Below are 21,671 nucleotides of genomic sequence, written 5' to 3'. Positions count from 1 at the left end.
CAGTGCTGACACGCGTGTCATAGGTTCGCCATCGCTGCCCTCTATCTTTCCTGGGTAGCTAGTGGGCTGTGGGAGGGGCAGCAAGTGCTGCCAAAACAAGTGAAACTTACAACAACATTGTAGATTACCTTGTTTGTCCCTGACTATAAATAAAGCCTCAACTTTGCAGTCTGGATCTATTCTGTGGCCTCAGCCAGGCACAGAAAGATCCACCTAGACCCAGCTTTTTCTCTTTGTCTATCATTTCTCCATCCTTCACCACCTCCCTCAGGCTCACCGAACCCTTGGCTGTGCTGGCGCGGCAAACTTTTGGTTTCTTCCTTGATCTCATTGTTAACCCATTCGTTGTTTAGTAGCATGTTATTTAGTCTCCAAGTGCTTGTATGCTTTTCAATTTTTTCCTTGCAATTAGTTTCTAGTTTCATTCCACTGTGTTCGATGAAATGTTTGATATGATTTCAATCTTAAATTCATTGAGACTTGTGTTTTGTTTTTTTTACCTAAAAAAATGTGGGATAGCCTGGAAAATGTGCCATGTGCCCTTGAAAATAATGTATATTATGCTGCTTTGGCGTGGAATGCTCTTTAAAACAATCAGTTTAATCTACCTGTCTAATTTGTTATTTAAGGGCACTGTTTCTGTGTTGATTTTGTATCTGGAAAGTCTATCCACTGATGACAATAGGATGTTAATATCCTCTTCTATGACTATATTACTTTTATGTCCATCAATATTTGCTTTACATATTTAGGTGTTTGTATGTTGGGTGCATAAATGTTTACAAGAATTATCTCCTCTTGTTGGATTGATAACTTTATCATTATGTAGTATCCTTCTTTATCTCTTTTATAGCCTTTGTTTTAAAGTCTATTTTGTCTAAGTATTGCTACCTCAGCTCCTCCCCCCCACCCCCCATTTCCATTGGCATTAAATATCTTTTTCTGTACCTTTACTTTCAGTCTGTGTGTGTCCTTCCATTTGAATTGAGTCTCTTGTAGACAGCATATATAAGGGTCTTGTTTTTTCATTCCTTCAAACACCATATATTTTTTGATTGGAGTATTTAACCCATTTGCATTTAAAATAATTGTTAGGCTGGCGGGTGTGTCTCAGTGGTTGAACATTGACCTGTGAACCAAGAGGTCACCAGTTTGATTCCCAGTCAGGGCACATGCCCGGGTTGCAGGCTTGATCCCCGGTAGGAGGCGTGCTAGAGGGAGCTGATCAATGTTTCTCTCTCATCAATGTTTCTATCTCTCTATCCCTCTCCCTTTCTCTCTCAATCAAATAAATAAAAATATATTTAAAATAAAATAATTGTTAATAGATATGTAGTTATTGCCATTTTATTATTCATATTTATGTATTTTTTTTCTTTTTCAAGAAGACTCTAACATTTCTTGTAATACTGCTTTGTTGGCAACAAATTCCTTTAGTTTTTTCTTGTTTGAGATGCTCTTTATTTTTCCATCAATTTTAAATGACAACATTGCTGGATAGAGTAATCTTCGTTATAGGTCCTTGCTTTTCATCACTTTGAATATTTTATGCCAATCCCTTCTGGCCTGAAAAATTTCTGTTGAGAAGTCAGCTGACAATTTTATGGGAGCTCCCTTGTAGATAACTAATTGCTTTTCTTTTGCTGCTATTAAGATTCTCTCAGACTTATCTTTGGCATTTTAATTACAATGTGTCTTGGTGTGGGCCTCTTTGAGTTCATCTTGTTTGGGACTCTCTGTGCTTCTTGGACTTGTGTGTCTGTTTCCTTCGCTAGTACGGGGAAGTTTTCAGTCATTATTTCTTCACCTAGGTTCTCAAATCCTTGCTACTTCTCCTCTTTTGGTACCCTTGTGATGCAAATGTTGTTATGCTTCATGTTTTCCCAGAGGTCCCTTAACTAGCCTCGTTTTTGGTTGTTGTTTTTTTTAATTCCTTTTGCTGTTCCAATTGGGTGTTTTTTGCTATATTGTTTTTCAAACAATTCTTTGATCCTCTGCTGCATTTAACCTGCTGTTGATTTCTTCATAGTGTGTTCTTCATTTTACTTATTGTATTCTTTATTTCTGACTGGGTTTTTTAAATGGTTTTTATGTTCTTTTTTATGCTTACTATCGCTTTGTTGAAGTTCTCACTAAGTTCCTTGATCATCTTTATAATCAGTGTTTTGAACTCTGCAGCTGGTGGTTTACTTGCCTCCATTTTGTTTAGTTCTTTTTCTGGTATTTTGTCCTATTTTTCATTTGTGACTTGTTTCTTTGTCTTCTCATTTTGGCTTCCTCCCTGTATTTGTTCCTATTATTAGGTAGAACTACTACATCTCCTGGTCTTGTCAGAGTGGCCTTATGTAGTAGGGGTCCTGTGGGGCCCAGTGGCACAGTCTCCCTGTTCACCTGAGCCAGGTGCTCCAGGGGTGTCCCTTGTTTGCATTGCATGTGTTCTCTTATTGTAGTTGAGCCTTGATTTCTGTAAGTATGTTAGTGGGTGGGTTTGATGCTCAGGCTGACTGGCTATAAGGACTAGCTTTGACTACAGGGGACAAACTGTTATGCGGGGGATGACCTCATGAAGCAAGATTTACTTTAGCTGGTTTCTGGTGTCTGTGGAGTCCACCCCCTTGGGTTTGTCATTTGTGGCACTAATTGGGTGGTACTTTGTTAAGTTCTGAAGATAGCAACCAAGTGTATTGGTTCTGGAGACTCTTAGGAGGGGCTCCAGTGCAAGCTGAAGTCAACTGCTCTCTGTGTCTGGCTTGAGACCACCTGGTAGGAGCTACAGAGTAATCTGTGGTTGGTAGCTGTCTGTGCTGGGCTTGGAAGCACCTGGGAGTGGTTATCCTGTGAACCAAGGCTGGCTTCCACTAGTGCTGAATTTGGGGGCATTTAGCAAGGGAACTCTGAGCCAGCTGCTGCTTGTTTGGAGTTTGTGGGCCTTTGAGAGATTTTAGGAAAATTTATAGTGCACAGCCAAGGCTGGCTGGGTTAGCTTCTGAAACAGGTTCCAGCTAGGTGTGTGAATTGGGTGGGGTGAGAGTAGTATTAGGCCGATTAGTGGAGAGCTCTGATTTGGTGTGGCCTGTGCCTGAAGGCTCAGAGGGTGAGGGCTGGACAAGAGCACAATGGCACCTGCGGGCACTTTCACTGAAGAGAGTTGTCCCTCAAGCCCTCACTCTGAAGCCAGACAATTCAGTTCCTTTTTGTATGTCCCTGGCCCTTTTCAAGCTGCTACTTGAGCCCTGGAGCTCAAAGCAAGTGAGTCTATTAGCAACTGGATCCTTGCTCAGCCCTTTAAACTTTAGGGAATGCCTGAGACTCCAGCAGCCCTCTGTCCCACCTGGATGGAATACCCGCTGGTTTCCACAACCAGATATTGTGGGGACTCCTCTTCCCAACACTGGTGGTCTGAATTGTGGAGCCTGGTGTGGGACTGGGATGCCTCGCTCTCAGGGGGGACACCTGAAGCTGAGATATCCCTCCTGATTCTTTTTTGTTGTTAATCCTCGCCCAAGTATATTTTTCCATCAATTATTTTTTAGACAGAGCGGAAGACAGAGAGAGAGAGAGAAACACCAATGTGAGAGAAACATATTGATTGGTTGCCTCCAGTATGTGCCCTGACCAGGGCCAGGGATCGAGCCTGCAACTGAGGTACATGCCCTTGACCAGAATTGAACCAGGCACCCTTCAGTCCATGGGCCGACACTCTATCCACTGAGCCAAACCAGCTAGGGTTCCCTCTGATTCTTAACCACCATACATGGGTGTGGGACCAGCTCATTTTATGTCTCCACCCTTCAACCAGTTCCTGTGTGGCTTGTTCTTTATATCCTTAGTTACAGGAGTTCTGTTCAGCTAGTGTTCAGGTGCTTCTCAAGGGTGGTTGTTCTATAATTCAGTTGTAATTTTGATGTGGTCATGGGAGAAGCAACCACAGAGTTTACCTACTCCACCATCTTATTAAAAAATATATATTTTATTGGTTTTTTTACAGAGAGGAAGGGAGAGGGAGAGAGAGTTAGAAACATCGATGAGAGAGAAACATCGATCAGCTGCCTCCTGCACACCCCCTTCTGGGAATGTGCCTGCAACCAAGGTTCATGCCCTTGACCGGAATCAAACCTGGGACCTTTCAGTCCACAGGCCGACGTTCTATCCACTAAGCCAAACCGGTTAGGGCTACTCCACCATCTTGACCGGAAGTCAAAACTGAACGTTTGAACTGTGCTAAACCAAATGAGTACATTCCGATACAAATGGTTCGGCATTATTGAACTTTCTATTAAAAAATAAAAATTTCACCTAGCAATAGACACAAGCAATTAATCAGGTATCAGATACATTAAGTTTACTTGTCAGCACCAATCACAGGTCTTTCAAAACAACTTGTAATCCTTTTGAAATCCCCCCCCCCCCTTTTCTGTCTTTATAAACTGTGTCCCTTTTCCCTTTGGCACACGTTAGGTTTCTATCCAAATCTGTGTCTCCTGGATTGCAATTCTTTAAAAAAAGACCCACAAATAAAGCTTTTGTTTGTCTTGCAGTTCTTGGTCAAAATTTTTATTTCCACAGCCTTGAGGTGTCCTTGAGCTCTGAGGAATATCCAGCCATGTTTCCCTTAAAGCTCCCAGGGTTCTTTGTTAAAAGTTCTTCTCTTATATCTCATCATGCTATTGGTTTTATCTGTTAATCAGTTTTAAAATATCCTTCTCTCCAGTTAGACCATTTGGTACTTCAGGGCAAGGACCATATCTTAGGTGGGCTCTGGAGTCTGATGGCCTAGATTCAAATCCTGGCTTTGCTTTTTCTTAGCCATGAGACCTTGGGCAGTGTACTTCATTTCCCTAAGTTTTTCTAAGCCTCACGTTCCTTAGATAAGATATGGGGATAAGAAGATCCTACCGCAAATGGGTGTTTTGAAGATAAAATGATTAATTTATGTAAAGCACTTAGCATAATACCTGGCACATAATAGGCACTCCGCAAATGTTTTTGCAATTTTATATAACAGACAGAATGAGGGCCCAATTCTACGTGTCTGAAGACGCGTCCCACAGCTTCCAAAAAAAAATTTTTTTTTTGTCTTCGTGGGACTGTTTCTTCCACCCGAGCCGCCCGCTGCCAACAGAAAGCCTTCCCCTGATGTTTCTGTCTCTTTCCCTTCTTTGTTTGTTTTACTCCTGCTTCTCCCGTGATTGCTCACAGGAAACATTCCTAGAAAAACCTCAAGGGACTGACTTCCTTTGTGCTTCAGGGCAGCAGACAGTCTGTGTTCTGTTGGCTGCAGCTGTGCTCCCCCCGCCCTGGGGACTGCGGAAAGACTGCATCTCAGGAAGATGAGACTAGGAGTTGGACACAAGGTGAAGCCCACCAGGAGAAAAAGACAGACAGTGGCTGGGCCAGGACCCCCACAATAAGGTGATGGTAGAGGGCCAGGGATTCCTGATCCCCTGCTTCACACACGTCCTCAGTTTTGGCTGCTACAACTGCTTTCCTTCCTTTCCTTCTGTCCACCTATAAAATAGCCACATCAATGCCACCCCTAATAGCTTTGAAAATACCAGGTCCCGGGAAGGCACAGCTTTTTTTTTTTTTTTGGTGTCCGATGAGAGCCATTTGGCTGGCGCAAAGAAACAGGCCATCTGGAGAGGACTCCGAGACTTCAGTAATTTGAACCAGTGACTCCACTTGTTTTTATTTATTGTAAAACACCAATATTATAACAACATGAAAGGCCATTTCTTAAAAAGGAAGGCAAGATTATTCATGATCCCACCATCCTAACACCACAACAGTTTCCTTTTCTTTAAGCTCTTCCAGTTTTTGGCCACATGATAGAAGTTTGCATATAATGCCTGTCCTCTTTTTTTTTTGTTTTCACTTAATATTATATCTTAAGCCTTTTCCAGTGTTGACATAATCTTCACATTGGCCTCTATCCTCTTTTTTTTTTTTTAATTGCAAATATTCCAGCTGATCTGACTGAGGCATAATTAATGATTCCTTAACCCTTGGGATTCTTGCTCATCCCCTTGAATCTTTGAGGTTGGCTCTTGGCAAACTGTAAATGAAAGGAACTTTGTTTTCTGGGCACACTGCATTCCTTACAGATCTTCTTTCTTTCCTGCCAGCAGTTTTAGCCCAAGAGTTCTCTTGGCGTATCCCAATGCCAACCTGCTCTCTAAGCCCATTCAGTGGGCTATTAAAAAATAATAACATAGCCCGGCCAGCGTGGCTCAGCGGTTGAGCATTGACCTATGAACTAGGAGGTCACGGTTCAATTTCCAATCAGGGCACATACCTGGGTTGCAGGCTCAATCCCCAGTGTGGGGCATGCAGGAAACAGCCAATCAATCAATGATTCTCTCTCATCATTGACGATTCTCTCTCTCTCTCTCTCTCTCTCTCTCTCTCTCTCTCTCCCTCTCCCTTCCTCTCTGAAATCAAGAAAAATATATTTAAAAAATATATAATAATAATAATATAGGCCCTGGCCAGGTAGCTCTAGCCTGAGTAGTTGGTTAGAACGTCATCCCGCTATACCAAGGTTGGGGTTCGTACTCTGATCAGGAAAGATACAAGAAGTAACCAATGAATGTATAAATAAGTGGAACAACAAATAGATGTTTCTCTTTCTCTCTCTCCCTCTCTCTCTAAAATCAATCAATAATAATCCTATATAATAAAACCCTAATATGCAAATTGACCGAACGGCGGAACGACTGGTCGCTATGCCGCGTACTAACCACCAGGGGGCAGGTGCTTAACGCAGGAGCTACCCCCTGGTGGTCAGTGTGCTCCCACAGCGGGAGCCCCACTCAGCCAGAAGCCGGGCTTATGGCTGGCGAGCGCAGTGGTGGTGGCGGGAGCCTCACCCACCTCTGCAACGGTGCTAAGATCCCCTCAGGGGATGTCCACCTGCTGGTTTAGGCCCGCTCCCCATTCTGGCCAGGCTGAGGGAGCGCCGCCCCCCCCCCAGCACATGAATGTCGTGCACCGGGCCTCCAGTAATAATAATAATATAGTTCTAGTTTTTCCTTAAAATAAAAGCAATACATGCTTATGTTGTCCAATTTGAGAAATACATAAACGCAATGAAATAAAAAAATCTGCTGCCCTAGCTGGTTTGGCTCAGTGGGTAGAGCATCGGCCTACAGACTGAAGGGTCCCGGGTTCAATTCCAGTCAAGTGCACATGCCTGGGTTGTGGGCTCAATCCCCAGTATGGAGTATGCAGGGGACAGCCAATCAATGATTCTCTCTCGTCACTGATGTTTCTACCTCTCTCTCCCTCTCCCTTCCTCTCTGAAATCAATAAAAATACATTTTAAAAAAATCTGCTATAATCTTGCTATTCAATATCATATGCCACACTTCCTTATCACTTTCAAAAATGTTGTTAGCACTTTTGACCCTACTTATCTCTGCTAGTCTTTCCTCACAGACCCTGCTCTGCCTTCCAACTTACTTCAGAAGCTAACTCGTGTTTTAATAATAAAGGCTGAATAAGTAAACCCTAAAAAGTATATTATCTGAGACATTAGGTACTTGGTTTAGGTAGAAATATGCACAAACAGGTCACAATGCATCAGTTGGGGCACCTGAGGTTAACTGGGTTAACCTACAGTGGAATTCAGTGGCTCATAAAGCTGGAATGTATAGCAAGCAATAGGATGGGCCGTGGGGTTGGTTTGATCTGATGGCTCAAAAATGTCCAAAAGGAAATGGTTTCTTCCTAACCTCCCTCCCTGCTTCCCACAACATTATTCTCTTTCTAAGATAACCTCTTCCAATACTTAAAATTGCTGCCTTATCAGCAGCTTCTGAGGCCATTTACTGCCTGGCTCCTGCCTACCAGGAAATGAAAGCATCTCTCTCCCACCATCCAATAAATTCCTGAGATTCCCTCTGATTGGATCAGTCTGGTTTCTATGGGCACCCATGCACCAATCCTAGAGGCAAGGAGGATGGGATACCTCTGGGTGGCTTAGACCAGCAGGTCTCAAACTCTGGTCACAAGACCCCTTTACACTTCTAGAAATTACTGAGGATCCCAGAGAAAATTTGTAATGGAAGTTTTATCTTTTGATATTTGCCAAATTAAAATTAAATTCCTGCCCTGGCCAGGTAGCTCAGTTGGCCAGAGTGTCATCTGGATACACCAAGGTTGGGGGCTTGATCCCTGCTCAGGGCACATACCAGAATCAACCAATGAATGCATAAATAAATGAAACAACAAATCAATGTCTGTCTCTGTCTCTCTCTCTCCCCCCTTCCTTCTCTTTCTCAAATCAATAAATTAAAAAGAAATATTTAAAGAGAAATTAAATTCTCTTTAAGACTGAGTTAATAGAAGACAGCTGAATTTTCATATCTGTTTCTGCATTCAACCCATTGCAAATTGTTTTGGTTAAAGTACATGAAGAAAATCTGCTTCACATCAACGTATAAGTAGAAAAGGGAGGAGTATTTTAATAACGTTTTAAGAAAACTGGATATTCTTCTTTAATACTACACCAAAACTCTCCAAGGGGTAATTTCTTAAAGATTGCTCGCACTGTGGATCTGAAACCTTATCTATAAACTTTTCATATTGTTAAATGAAAATCCATTGTCTGACTTGCATGTAAAATAAATGAGTTTGGAACATCATGCACTAGCCATTTGGAAAACATTGACTCACTGAGTAAATGCAGGTCTTCCGAATGTTGACACATTATACATTATCCACTATCCAAAAATCACATCTATTAATTTCACCATCAGAAAGAGAAGCTGTCTAACTCATAATGATATAAGTTTTCCAAATTTCTAAGTTTCTTTTGAAAACTTGGATTTCTTTTCATCCTTGGCAACAGTCAATCGTTTTCCTTGAGCAGACAGGCTCACTTAGTTCATTTCCAAGAAAACATCTACCAAATACCCAAGTTAGAATAACCATAATTTGTCAGATGTTTTCTCAAGTAAAAAATGGTGTTTCATGAAATCAAACAAACAGCTAGTTCAGCTTGCAACTCAAATGATTACACAAGCACTTCTTACATAATCATCATACTTCAGTTTGTAGCAAAAGTGTTTTGTGTGCAGTTTTCATTTTGCCATTTATTAAAAAGATGCATGCTCAATAATTGAGATTTTACTGAAGTTAATAGTTTTTACTGCACTAGTAAGAACGTTCTTAAGTGAAACTGCGTGTGTTTCACAGGAGTATGTGGTGGTAGAGAATATTAGTACAATTTGGTGCAAGTACCTTGATTTGTGAAGGCACCAGCAGTTTTGCACAACTTTGCTGCTGAACCATCACTGAGAATAGTAGATTATTATGAACTAGTTTTGACTTCAGAGATTCCCTGGAAGGTCCTCAGGGACCACTAGGAGGTCCATGGACCATACTCTGAGAACCACTGACTTAGGTCAATTAAACTCCACTCACGGAGCTAAGAGTGGGGCAAACTTACCTAAGAGGCATGGACGCTGGGGGCAACCAAATGCCTGCTAACAGAATGGCCAAAGTGACGACAAGCATAAGGAACTGACCAATTAAAAAATCATGGTTCCTGGCCCAGATTTACAGTTTATTGCTAGCAGTGTCCAGGAGGTGTTTTGACACCAGCCACTGACTTGAAGAGATTCCAGGTGAGGCTTTGAAATCTAGTGGCTGATCCTAATCTACTGTTTGGGAAATCTCTGTCTTAATCCAGAACAGTAGCTAAAGATGGCTCTGTGGCCAGTGACAAGGATGTTTTGTGTCAGGGCTTGTCTTGATTCACAAGTGGGTCAGCCTATTTCCCTAGTAAATGTCAGCGGGCTGGATGAGGGAGTGGGTACAAGAGAAGCTAAACAGCTGTCCTATTAGGCTAGATAGGGAGCAGCTTCAAGCTCCCCTTCTTCCTCACCACCACCGCCTTCCAAGCTAGAGTACCGCGGACCCCAAGCCAGTCAGTGTTTTCAGGGCCTAGTTCTATGGACAAGGAGTAACTGGGAGAAAAGGGCAAGAGTCGCTGAAGCAAAGAGGTAACGTGTCTGACCAAGCAGGCAGGCCTCAGGCTGGTCTCCAAATGAGAGGGGGCGAGGCCCTCAGCATTCTCCCCGCAGCTGGCAGCTGTCACTGACCCAGGCAGCTGCTCTGCCTGGCCAGCCTTGGCCAACCTTCTGGATTAGATCTCCAATGACAGCTTTTACTCTATTCTCTCTCTCTCCCCCCCCCTCCCCCCCCGCAAATGCTCAAGTGTCCTCACCTTAGAATCATCCAGAAGGATTTTTATGGCAAAAGCTCTCTGGGAGGTGTGAAGGCAGTCCCCCACCCTTCCTTTCGGAGACTTCCCTCCTGACCTCAGTTACCCAGGGACACATTTTTTCCAGAACCCCTGTCCCCAGGGAAGAACACACACACCTTCAAACCTTGTTTGGAGTTATGCAAATCGTGTAGAACTCCTAGCAATAAGAGAATGACAAGACTCGGGGCTTATGCAAATATATTTGGATCTAAGTCTAGGATCTTCTTTTCAAACAGGAAGTGGTATTACAGGCACATAACCACGATGTTTTGAATTCATTATCGTGAAAGGAAATTCTGAAAGCAGACCAACTTTCCTGAAGTCATGGGGCACAAATACGTTGCAGGCGCATAATACACAGTTACAGAAATAACATATCAACGTTTTAAACTCTTTGAAATTTCTGAATTTTAGGATTCACTAGTATTTATGTTGTTTTAAAGTCTAGAATCAAAGGGGACTCCGGAGGTATGGAAGTGGGCGCTCCGATACAGGTTCTGATACTGACCCAGGCAGCTGCTCTAAATGATGTAGGGTGACCCACTTCTTGCTCTCTGGACCTCAATTACCCATCTGTAAAGCTGGCGGATAATCAGCAACGCCTCTCTCTATTATCCTATACCTGGAAGGCTGTTCCAAAAGTTCCCAGACGTGCCCGTGCTGCCCGTGCAGGTCTGGAGGGCCGCGGAGGCTCGGGACCAGTGTCGGCCTGGGGTGCGGTTGCTGGTGAGCCAAGCAGGCGACTATGTCAAGCCCCTCCATTCACTGGCTCCGCACCTCCAAGTCCTCGGCGCAGTGAGAGCCTAAAGCAGACGGACTACATCTTTGGTTCCTTCCACCCTCCCGCCGCAGCGCAGAGCTCCAGACAGCAGGACAGCCTCCCCACCGCCCTGGGTGAGTCCAAGCAGGGGTGCCCAGCTCCCCCAAACATCGCCGGGAGGAGGGGCCGTGCGTTCCGGGGGCGGGGCCGCCGCGGTAGCCTTCGCGCCTTCCGATTGGCTCCCGTGCCCCCCGTGACGCGCATCCCGCCCCCACGCCCCTCCTCCGCATCCGCGCGGGCGAGCAGTCGGTCCAGGACTGAATGGGCGCGAGCTCGGCGCCGGGGGCGGGCGGGCGCGCGGGGCCGGGGGCTGGCTGCGGGCCGGCGCCCGCTCCCTAGTATGCGCACGGAGGAGGCCCGCGGCGCGAAGCGGCGTTCACTGCAGGCGCGAACCGAGGCGGCGGCGGCGGCGGCGGCGGCACCTGCCGGCCGAGGTACGTGGCGCAGCCCTCTCCTGGGCGCAGCGGGGCCCACGGGCTGGGGGCGGCGGTGGCGATACAGCTTTGCGCCCGCCTGGCTGTGTCTGGCGGCTCCGCCCCCGCCCCCGCCCCCGCGGACAGCGCCCGGGGCTCGGCTCCCCCAGACGCGCCTTCCGGAGACGTGGGCTCGGGCCGTGGGGCGCTGGTGTGGAGGCGCAGGGGTGAACGGCGGGGGTGCGGAGTCCAGCCGCAGTGGCCCTTTCCCCCAGCTTTCTGCAGCGGCTCGGCGTTTAATTCATTGCTGGAAGCTTCCCAGCCAGCGGAGCCGAGTTAACTCGTTTCCCCGGGAACGGGATTGGGGGACCCTTTTTACATGGTAACTAGTAGCTCCGGAGAAACGACCCTCGGCACCCATCGGGAAGGCGTAAATGTGTGATGTCTGCGGGTAGAAATTCGCCAGTGACCTTTCCTGCCCCCACTCTGCGTCCAGCCCTGCGGAAGAGACATGTTTTGGTGATCTTTGGCTTCTTCTGAATTGTAAGCAGTGGCTTGACCTGGGTATGCATGTATGATGCGCCTTTAAGGGTGTCAGGAACACCAGGTTTTCAGAGAGCATCTCTGAGGAGCTGGGCGAATAGGGAGAGGCGGGGTTCTACCTCCAGCCCACACCAGCTGGGTGACCTTGGCCGACGTCTGTGTCCCTGTGGGGCTCAGTCTCCCGGTCTGTACTGGGAGGCTTGACCTGCTCTTGGTCGAGGTCACTTCCAGGCCCGTGGTTCCATGGTTCTGGCCGCAAAAGGTGTTTAGGAGTGAAGAAGGTGCTGCGGAATCACCAGCCGATTTGAAAGACTAATTTTATGTCCTCGCGTCTTCATTCATGTACTATGTGACCTCTGCTCTTTTGTTTAAAAAGAGAAAATGGTTTTGCATGCTGTGCGTTATCTGGCACCTGTGGGTTGCCTGCTCTTTGTGCCAAGCACGGTGCTGGGTGTTGGGGTTATAAAGAGGAAGGAGACTCATCTACTCTGAGCTTGTGACTGCTGTTCCTCTTCCTCAGAAGGATGCATGTCCTGAAACTGTGGAAGAGGAATCCTTGTCTGTTGAGCGAAGGGCACTGACTCAACAAGGGTTGTGGTTTCACTTGCATAATCCTGCAAGTTGACAGCTTTGAAGAAGGTTTTTTTACGTCCCTCCTGGTAGAGCTGGGGATCACCGAAATCCCCACCAGTGCTTGCTCGGGCAGAGAGGCTGCTGTGAGCTGGGAGAGCCCTGTAGCCAAATGTCGTGGGTCTTTTTACATGTCTGTTCATTCTGTGAGCGCTGCTGCTCCTGGGAGATGAAGTGAGACATGCTCATAATGGGTAGCCGTTTCTTCCCCTAGGCAAAAAACGAAGTGGGTGAGATAAGAAGGCGTGCCGGGGTTTATGGAAGAGAGAAAGAGAGGCGGACAGGCATACATTCTAAAAAACTTATATTTATGACTTTATTTTGAAAATGCCTATAATTTTGCCACAAACTACCAAATTGTCCCTTGTTATCAAAACAGGTGGGTATTGAATTTTAAAGATATTTTCAAGGCAGAGTAAGAACAAACCCTTTGTTCTTTGATTTGCCTCCTCCAGTTCTTCCCTGCTTTCCTTGCTGGGCTATCTGTCAGCAATAAGGGACGTTTATCCAAGCAGGTTGGCCCTTGGGAAGTGAATGGACAATGAAAGAGGATGTGAATTACCTGGCTGCCCTTTCAGTCTTCATATCTTTGTGGGGCTCCCGTATGGATGGATGGGTGGGTGCAGGCTTACTCAGCTTTGAGAGCTACAGATAAAGCTATTTATTCCAAATTTTTAGTAAATACATTGGTAGTTCCTCGCTAGTAGATGATGAGCGCAACATCACTTTCCACCAAGATGCCCGAGGCAGGATTTGGATTGGGAATCACATCAGTTCCTACCTGGCTGAACCCTGTATGTTCTCGGCAAGTGCAGTCACTTCTAGGCCCCAGTCTCCCCTGGGTCAGGCAGCAGCACAGGCTGAGCTGTGGGAACCCTTTAGCTCCAAGAGTCCCTGTCTTCCAGGGAAGAATTTCCTGGCCAAACTGCTTTTCTCTGCCTCAGCTCCCTTGCCTCTTACTGCAAAGGCTGCTGGGAACCTCTTTTCCTTTAGTTTTTATAACATTGAACTTTCTATACTTTATTTCTACTTCTTTGACCTGCCTTCCCTGCTCCTCTGAATTTCTGCTTTTTAAAACACGCAATTCCTGACTAGTCAGGGGCACGGACCTCTTTTCGCTTAGATTGACAAATAAAAAAGTACAACAGCCAACACAATAATAGCCATCTGGTGCGAATGAAAATTATGTTTTTGGATCAGATTGATGAAAAATATATTTTTATTTGTGCCACAGAATTTTAGTAATTTGTGTGTGCCATGAGATGAAAAAGGTTTAAAATCTCTGCCGTAAAGAAAAAGCCCATTTCTTATTTTGTCTTTTGAGGCCATCCAAGACATTTTTGTTCTCTTCTTACACGCCATGGAAAAATAGCCAGGATTAAGTGATTGAATGGTTCATCAACTTCTATACCCATGAATTTCCCCCTTTCCCTTTAAGTTTTTAATATCTGGAATCATAGTAGTTAAGTATTGTATGATATGATTCAATTCATTCAAAGAAGGAAAATTGATGAAAACAATTTTAAAAGTCTACTTTGGTGAAATAGGAGTTCTGCCTTTTGAATGTTAAGGCTTTTTTTAAGACTAGGTGTCATTTTCATAAATAAGGCTTATATGTGTTACATTTGGAGCTGGAGCAGTTTTTCTATTACACATATAGCGTTCCTTCTTCCCTGGCCTCCCTCTCTCCTCAGCATCTGCTTGTGTTGTTCCTGCTTTTTGATCCTCTTCTGTCTGTTCTTCACCTCCGTTCTGCTTTTCACATCTTGTTCTCATTTCCTATTTAGAGGGCAGCAGCAAGGGTGGAGAATAGAGTGTGGTACTTTATCAAGGCCGCCAATACACTCCTCTTGGCTTATCATTTTCAGTAATAAAATCCTTAGTCATCCAGGACTTGATAGCTAGTGCAGGCTTCTTGCTTATCCTTTCCTAGACCAGCGCTGTCCAATGGAAATATAACCCAGGCCACACACATAATTTAAAAATTTCAAGTAGCTACACTTAACATTTTTAAAAGAAATAAGTAAATTAAAGTTTGAATTTTTCAGGAAAATAAAAACATCAGTTTTTAAAAATATATTTTTTAATTTATTTCAGAGAGGAAGGGAGAGGGAGAGCGATTGAATATACACACCAGGTCATAAAATAAGTTCTAACATATTTCAAATAATCAGTATTATACAAAGTTTTCTCTGAACACAATGCAACTAAATTATATGACAATTTTAAGAGATAATTTTTAAACTTTTAAAAAATTTGAAAGTATTGACATTTGAAAGATAGAGAAGTAATAATGAAAATAGATGTTAAAACTTTTGGATGAATTGTACACTTAAAAAAACTGTGAGAGCCCTGACTGGTTTGGCTCAGTGGATAGAGCCCTCAGAATGAAGGGTCGTGGGTTCGATTCTAGTCAGAGGCGTGTACCTCAGTTACAGGCTAGATCCGGACAGGGCAAGGGCAGGAGGCAACCAATCTATGTGTCTCTCTCACATTGATGTTTCTCTCTGTGTCTCTTCCCCTCCCTCCCACTCTCTAAAAATCAATGGAAGAATGTTCTCAGGTGAGGATTAATAAGAAAAATCAACCAACCAACCAAACAACAACAAAAAAAACTGTGGGATGCAACTAAGTCAATATTTAGAGAGAAATGTGCAGTCTTAATTGTTCATATTAGCAAGAAAAAAGACATTAACAAGCTAATCACTTAAGAAGTTAGGAACAGGCCACGCGCCCCTGGGTCAGGGTGAAGCTGGTTCCCGGGTCTGGGTGAGGCCGTGTGTCCCTGGATCCGGGTGAGGCTGGGTCCTGGGTCCGGGCGAGGCCGTGGGCCCCTGGATCCGGGTGAGGCCACGCGACCCTGGGTCTGGGAGAGGCCACGCGCCCCTGGGTCCGGGTGAGGCCACGTGCCCCTGGGTCCGGGTGAAGCTAGATCCCGTGTCCGGGCGAGGCCGTGTGCCCCTGAATCCGGTTGAGGCTGGGTCTCAGGCCCGAGAGAGGCCACGCGCCCCTGTGTCCGGGTGAGGCCATGCGCCCCTGGGTCCGGGTGAAGCTGAATCCTGGGTCTGGGCGAGGCCGTGTGCCCCTGGGTCCGGGTGAGGCTGGGTCCCGGGTCCGGGTGAGGCCGTGGGCCCCTGGATCCGGGTGAGGCCACGCGACCCTGGGTCTGGGAGTGGCCACGGGCCCCTGGGTCCGGGGGAAGCCATGCCCCTGGGTCCGGCCGAGACCAAACCAGAGGGAGTCGGACCTGCATTACCACCATTTGTCCACCATCCAGAGCTGAGGGGTCAGTGCCGACATGTACTCATAGGGAACCGGTGGACATTGATATTGGGTCTCAAAAGAACTGTTGGTCCAGAAAGAAACTCACTACAGACTGATTCATTTGCCTGTAAGCATAACTATTATTGCTCGTCTCACATTCAGTTCTTATATCTCTAGTGACACATGATTTCGCTCATCTAGGGGAAATGATGAACAACATAGACTGATGAACAACAACAGAACCAGAAACAAGGAGGCATCGATCGGACTATCGGGCCTCAGAGGGAGGATAGGGGAGGGTGGGGGGAGGGGGGAGAGATCAACCAAAGGTCTTGTGTGCATGCATATGAGCCTAACCAATGGTTAAGTTCAACAGGGGGTTGGGGCATCCGTGGGGCGGGGTGTGGGATGGGAATGGGGGGATGAGGACAAATATGTGACACCTTAATCAATAAAGAAATTAAAAAAAAAAAAAAGAAGAAGAAGTTAGGAACATAGCAACTAAAATAAATCCAATGGATGAGAAGGAAGCAATTTTTTAAAAAACAGGTGAAATTGATTTTAATAATAATATATTTTAGTTAACCCAATATGTTCAGTATATTGCCAAATCAAGTTATAAAAATTGTTAAATGAGCTATTTTACAATTTTCTGTTCAACTACGTCTTCAAAGCCTGACTGGTGTGTATCTTACACTTATGCAGAGCACATTTCAATTTGGCCTGGCCGTATTTGAAGTACTCAGCGACCACATGTGGTTAGTGGACAGCACAGCTCTAAATCTTAGCCAGTAAACATGGAGCTGATTTGTCTCGATAAAGGGAAGAGTGAGAGCTAACAACGATGGGATTCATTTCTGCCAAGTGACTCTAGAGTCATGGCGATCTAGCAGTGTTTTTGTGGTTGGCAGAGAGAGTGGGCTCTTTGTGACAATCTTGATGCTAAACAACCCCTCCCCCGCAACAAACGCACATGCTACAAAACATAGGTAGAACAGGAAAAGGGGTAAATACCCACTCACTTCATCCTCACCTGTTCTAGACATGTTATATACGTCAGCCCATTTAATTTTCACAAAAGCCATGTGAGTTTGGTACCATTGTCACCCCCAATTTTACAAATGAGGATACCAAGGTTCAGAAAGCTTAAGAAACTCTGGAGGAGAGAGCTGGGATTCAGACTGGGGCAGTCTGGCCTGCTGGGGGTAGAGGAGGTAAATGTATCCCATCTTCTTAGCATCTAGTGCATTCCTCCCCGCCCTTCAGAAAGTCTCCTGTGGACATTCTTGGGAGGGTGTAGCTGAGGTTGGGGAGATGGCTCTGTTCCTGGCCCAGGCACAAGAGGACTTCTCCGTCACCAGTCCAGCCTCAAGAGAAGTCTCTCCAAAATCCAATTCCATTTTCAATTCTCCCTTCCCCCAGTTGCTCCTTTTGGGATGAAATCCCCTCCCGCCGTTGCACTGCTTCCTTTTCTAGCCTCTCTCGGTACATTGTGTCCTCCTGGGCTGGACCTGCAGACACTCTATTGGGAACTTTTATCCTCTGTGCCTGCTGTCCTTGCTCAGGTGGCACCTGCCTCTCCTGCCCACCCCCTTCAAGCCCTACTCATTCCTTCCTGGGCGGAGCCTTTTCTAAGCCCCCCCCCCTAGACACATACATACACACGCACCCCTAATCTAAAACATCTGACACTGCCTTCATGTCCGGTGTAGAGTAAGTTAAGAAGAAATACTATGAAAATAATGACATTGGTCATAAATCTACTTGTCCAGTTTTTAAAAATGAGACTGTGAGAGCTTTTTGAAAAAGACGCTGTCCGTGTTGCTTATTTCTATACCCCCAGGTGCATGCTCCACACATGATTAAAAACCGGGTTTGTGCATGCAGGTATGCCTGTTTGGGAGCCTGCCCAAATGCTGCTTTTCCAAATGTTTGGAGCAAAGAGTAAAAGGGCTGTATATTTGGGGTATAAAAAGGAAATTGGATGTTTTCGCTGTACCTTCTACAGACCATAAATACAGGTTGTTGGTTTTAGGAATTCACACATGTTCCACTTGTTCTGAGCTTGTAGTGGCCCTAACAGTACTTTCCTTTGTCTCCTATACTGATTGCTCCCTCTCCTTCAGGCTCCCAACTGCCAGGGCCTGTCAAACTCCAGCCTGTTCCCAGTGACCGTCCCTTTGGGGTCATTTCCACTTGCTGATTTGGGGTTTGATATAACCAGTCTGGTTCTTCCGTTCCTACAGGAAAGTAGGATTATTCAGTACCAGAATGTTGCATGAACTGCCTGTCCAGTCCTCCCACTTCCCTTAGCCATCCACCTAGCCAGGTACTCCCTGCCGAGTATTACTGAGGTCCTGTGTAGTGACGTCACTTCCTGGTCCCACACTTGGTTGTTTTCGAATTTGCATACATTCGGTCCCATGATCTCGTTCCCCGTGTTTCCCATTATACTCAGGTTTGGGGAAGGTCCCTACGGTGGAGGCTGCTTGTAATGAGTCCCGAGTGGCTTTCGTTAATTCTTAATTCTAACCTTCACTTTCTCTCACTGAGAATTACTTATTCAGCCCGACTACTTGTATTTCCCATCAATTAAGAGTGAAATCTTTCGGTAAAGAGGCAGCTTCTAGACTTTGCTCTCTTCGTGGCTGTCATGGGTGTAGCATGCTCTGCGTATGCCATTTGCGGTTACGGGGCCACCGCCCGAGCTGTAATCTAAGGCCTTTTGTTAGAGCTCGGAGGACCCAAGAGGAGGGGCAGTTCAATGAGCAGTTTCCTCAGTTTACCTCAATGTCATGTCTTCTTTCCTCTGGCCCCTCCCTCTGCGGTTAAATCATCTCAGAATGGTGGCAGTATGTGGAGCCCTCTAGCATGTTCTTTTTTCCCCCCATTAGTGGCCTGAACTGGTTATTAAGGCAGCTGATCTCGGCTGAATGAGTGCTGTAAGAACAGCCCCTGCCAGCTCAGTCACCAAGTCCTGCGGCATCTTCTTCCTGCACGTCTCTTGTACCCCTTCCTGCCGTCCCTGCTCTGGTCAGCTCCTGCTCCCGCCTCCCCTCTGGCTGCAGTGATGTCAGCAGCCCTTTGCCCACCCTCTCCCTTGGTCACCTTTGTCCTAGGGTGAGCTCACCACTTGCGGCCGCCCCGGGCCTCCTTTGGGGCCAGTTTGGAGGCCTGGTTCCTTCTTAGTCGCATCTCCCTGTGATCTGGCCTGAGCACGCCACTCTGGGCATTGGGCATGCCCATCCTACCGTCAGGAATGCCTCTTCTATTTCTGTCCCTCACGGACCCTTTTACACATCATCCCAGCAAAGCCTCCCTGGTTTCCTGAGATGGAGCCAGCAGGTCCTTGCCCAGGGCATCCCAGGTGTACTGCCGCGCCTCTAGCGTGGCGTTAGTCAATATTTGGGGTATTTAGGTGCTTTTCACTCTCCCTGCCTGGGTTCTTCATTTATAGAGGAAAGGAGCCCTGTCTTGTTTATCTTTATACTCCCAGGGCCTGTGTGGGGAAAGTGCTTGTTAAATGCTTATTTAATGGATTACTAGGTAAACATCAAATTACACAACAGTACCGACCAGCCCTTGTAGAGTTGGGCTCTACAGGAGAATTTAGCCCTGATACTCCAAGGCAGCCATTGCATGTTACGAATAACTTCTCTCCTTTGCCTCTGGGATGAATTTAAATTCAGACCATCCTTGGGAGAATTGAGACACTCAGATCCTTTTCCTTAATTGTCCAGTGCAGACCTGCCTGCAGAAGGCTGGTAGGGCAGCATGATCTCCGTCCTGGTAAAGTGTGCATGTGCAAAGAGAAAAGACCCTAGACTATGGACTGGAATGCTCACTGGACGTCACTGGGCTGTAGTGTAACAACCAGTTTGTGATTTCAAAGTGTTCTCTCTGCTTCTGCCTAATTTCTGGCTTCTAACTTTGTGATAACAGACAGTTCTCAAATAAGCGACAGCAGAGTTCCCAAACTTGGTTGTGCCTCAGTATAGGGTGGTGGAGAGTTGGCGGTTTTGTTTTTAAATATAGCTCCCCGTGCCCTGCCGCAGTGGGCCAGCAATCACGGAGCTGCGCCCTCAGCGTTGCCCCTGGAGACCTGGGCTTCAGTGCGAGGATGGTTAGCTCTCACGTGGCCCTTTTTGCAGCCACTGGGCACTTTGTGAACTGAAGGGCTGGGTTCCCAGCAGGCATGGCTCACCGTGAGAGAAACTGGCATATCCGTGGCTGCTCTCAAGCAAATCCAGAGATGGTGTTGTTTTTCTTCTTATTAGCTAAAAGTGGGCACAACCTGGAGTTATTTGAATTCAGTCGATAGAGGAGTGTCGCATGCTCATCAGCTTCCACTGGGACCATTCCTGAAGTTTGACCTTGTTTGACCTCACACAGAATTTTATCCTTATCCAGGCAAGAATCCACCAGTGGGTGGTAAAACAAGTAGGTTTGGTGAGGAGCAGGATATTTGCTTAGTCTCTAAGTGTCTCCCATCAAGTTACTTATTAATTACAAAGGGACTTTGTAACTTGACAGAACAGAAACCTGCCTTACCCCACTTGAACCAATCGGTCCAATTTAATACCAGATCAACATCATGTGTCCTGGGAAAAATGCATCAAGAAGGTCACGGAATCACTCCTGGGATATTTCTGCCCCAAATGGGCAACTCGAATCTAATCATGATGAAACAGACCAACCTCAAAGTAGGGACATTCCACAAAACAGTTGGCCTGTACTTTTCAGAAAATGCCCATGTCTTGAAAGATAAAGTAACTGTTTCAGATGAAAGGAAGCTGGAAAGGTATGACCGCTGAATGCCACATGTGATCCTGCTTTCGCTCTCCGGCTGTTTGGGGGACTACGAGGGGCATTTGTGTAAGGTCTTCAGAGTAGATAACACCACTGAAGGGGAAGTAATTTCCCGATTTTTATCTATAACGATTGCCTGTGGTCATTGTATAAGGGAATGCTAAAATACGTAGGTGTAAATATCATGTCTTCGGCTTACTTTCAAACGGTTAAAAAAGTAGTGTGTGACCTGGCTGGTGTGGCTCAGCAGTTGAGCGTCGACCCAGAAACCTAAGGGTTGTTTGTTCCATTCCTGGTCAGAGCATATGCTGGGATTGTGAGCTAGATCCCCAGTAGGGGGCGTGCAGGAGGCAGCTGATGGATGATGTTTCTCTGTCATCAATGTTTCTATCTTTCTATGCCTCTTCCTTCCTCTCTCTCTAAAAGTTAATAAAAGTATATTTAAAATAATAAAGTGATATGTGGGTTATATACTGTACAGAACATGGTAACAGGGCAAATGTGATGATTGTTAACAGTTGGGGAGTCTGGGTAAAGGGTATACTAGTAAAGGACTTCTTTGTACTCTTCTTGCAATCTTTCCGTAACTGTGAGGTTTTGTCAAAAAATAAAGTTTAAAAGCTCAGAAGCCTCCGGGTCATGGTGCTGCGACCAGTCTAGCATCAGGGGCCTCGGTGGGGCCTCTCAGTGCCTGCCCTTCCGGTGGTCGGTTCTGAAGTCATTTCCCACAACCCGAGCTCTCTTCAGACGGGCTTTGCTTCCCCTGGCATCGGCAGAAAGCAGGTGGACCACCACTGACAGTGCGGCTTCAGCTGACAGGAAGGTTTCTTCCTTCAGCTGCCTGTGGCAGCGGCAGCAGCGGCGGCTGCTGTTCGAGACTTCACTCCTGCTGGTTGTCCTCAGGTCAACCATCTCTGAGCCA

At 46.0% G+C, this 21,671-nt stretch overlaps 1 protein-coding gene across 4 annotated transcripts in view; it reads left to right on the top strand.

Annotated features, from left to right (window-relative positions):
- The first annotated feature begins 11,330 nt into the window (after positions 1–11,330).
- ST3GAL5 (ST3 beta-galactoside alpha-2,3-sialyltransferase 5) overlaps positions 11,331–21,671 on the top strand; it is a 49,895-nt gene continuing 39,554 nt past the window's right edge. For 2 of the 4 annotated variants that reach the window (XM_079792429.1, XM_079792427.1), the window contains exon 1: positions 11,544–12,046. Coding sequence is in view for 1 of the 4 variants with exons in the window: in XM_079792426.1 (XP_079648552.1) it covers positions 11,431–11,524 (94 nt within the window). In the remaining 3 variants the exon portion in view is untranslated. The other 2 variants (XM_079792426.1, XM_079792428.1) reach the window with 2 other exon arrangements.

Source organism: Cnephaeus nilssonii (genome assembly GCF_951640355.1).
Source record: "Cnephaeus nilssonii genome assembly, chromosome: 15".
Classification (NCBI taxonomy): domain Eukaryota; kingdom Metazoa; phylum Chordata; class Mammalia; order Chiroptera; family Vespertilionidae; genus Cnephaeus; species Cnephaeus nilssonii.
The sequence above is the reverse complement of the archived record's forward strand: the minus strand, read 5'-3'. Positions and strand labels throughout refer to the sequence as shown.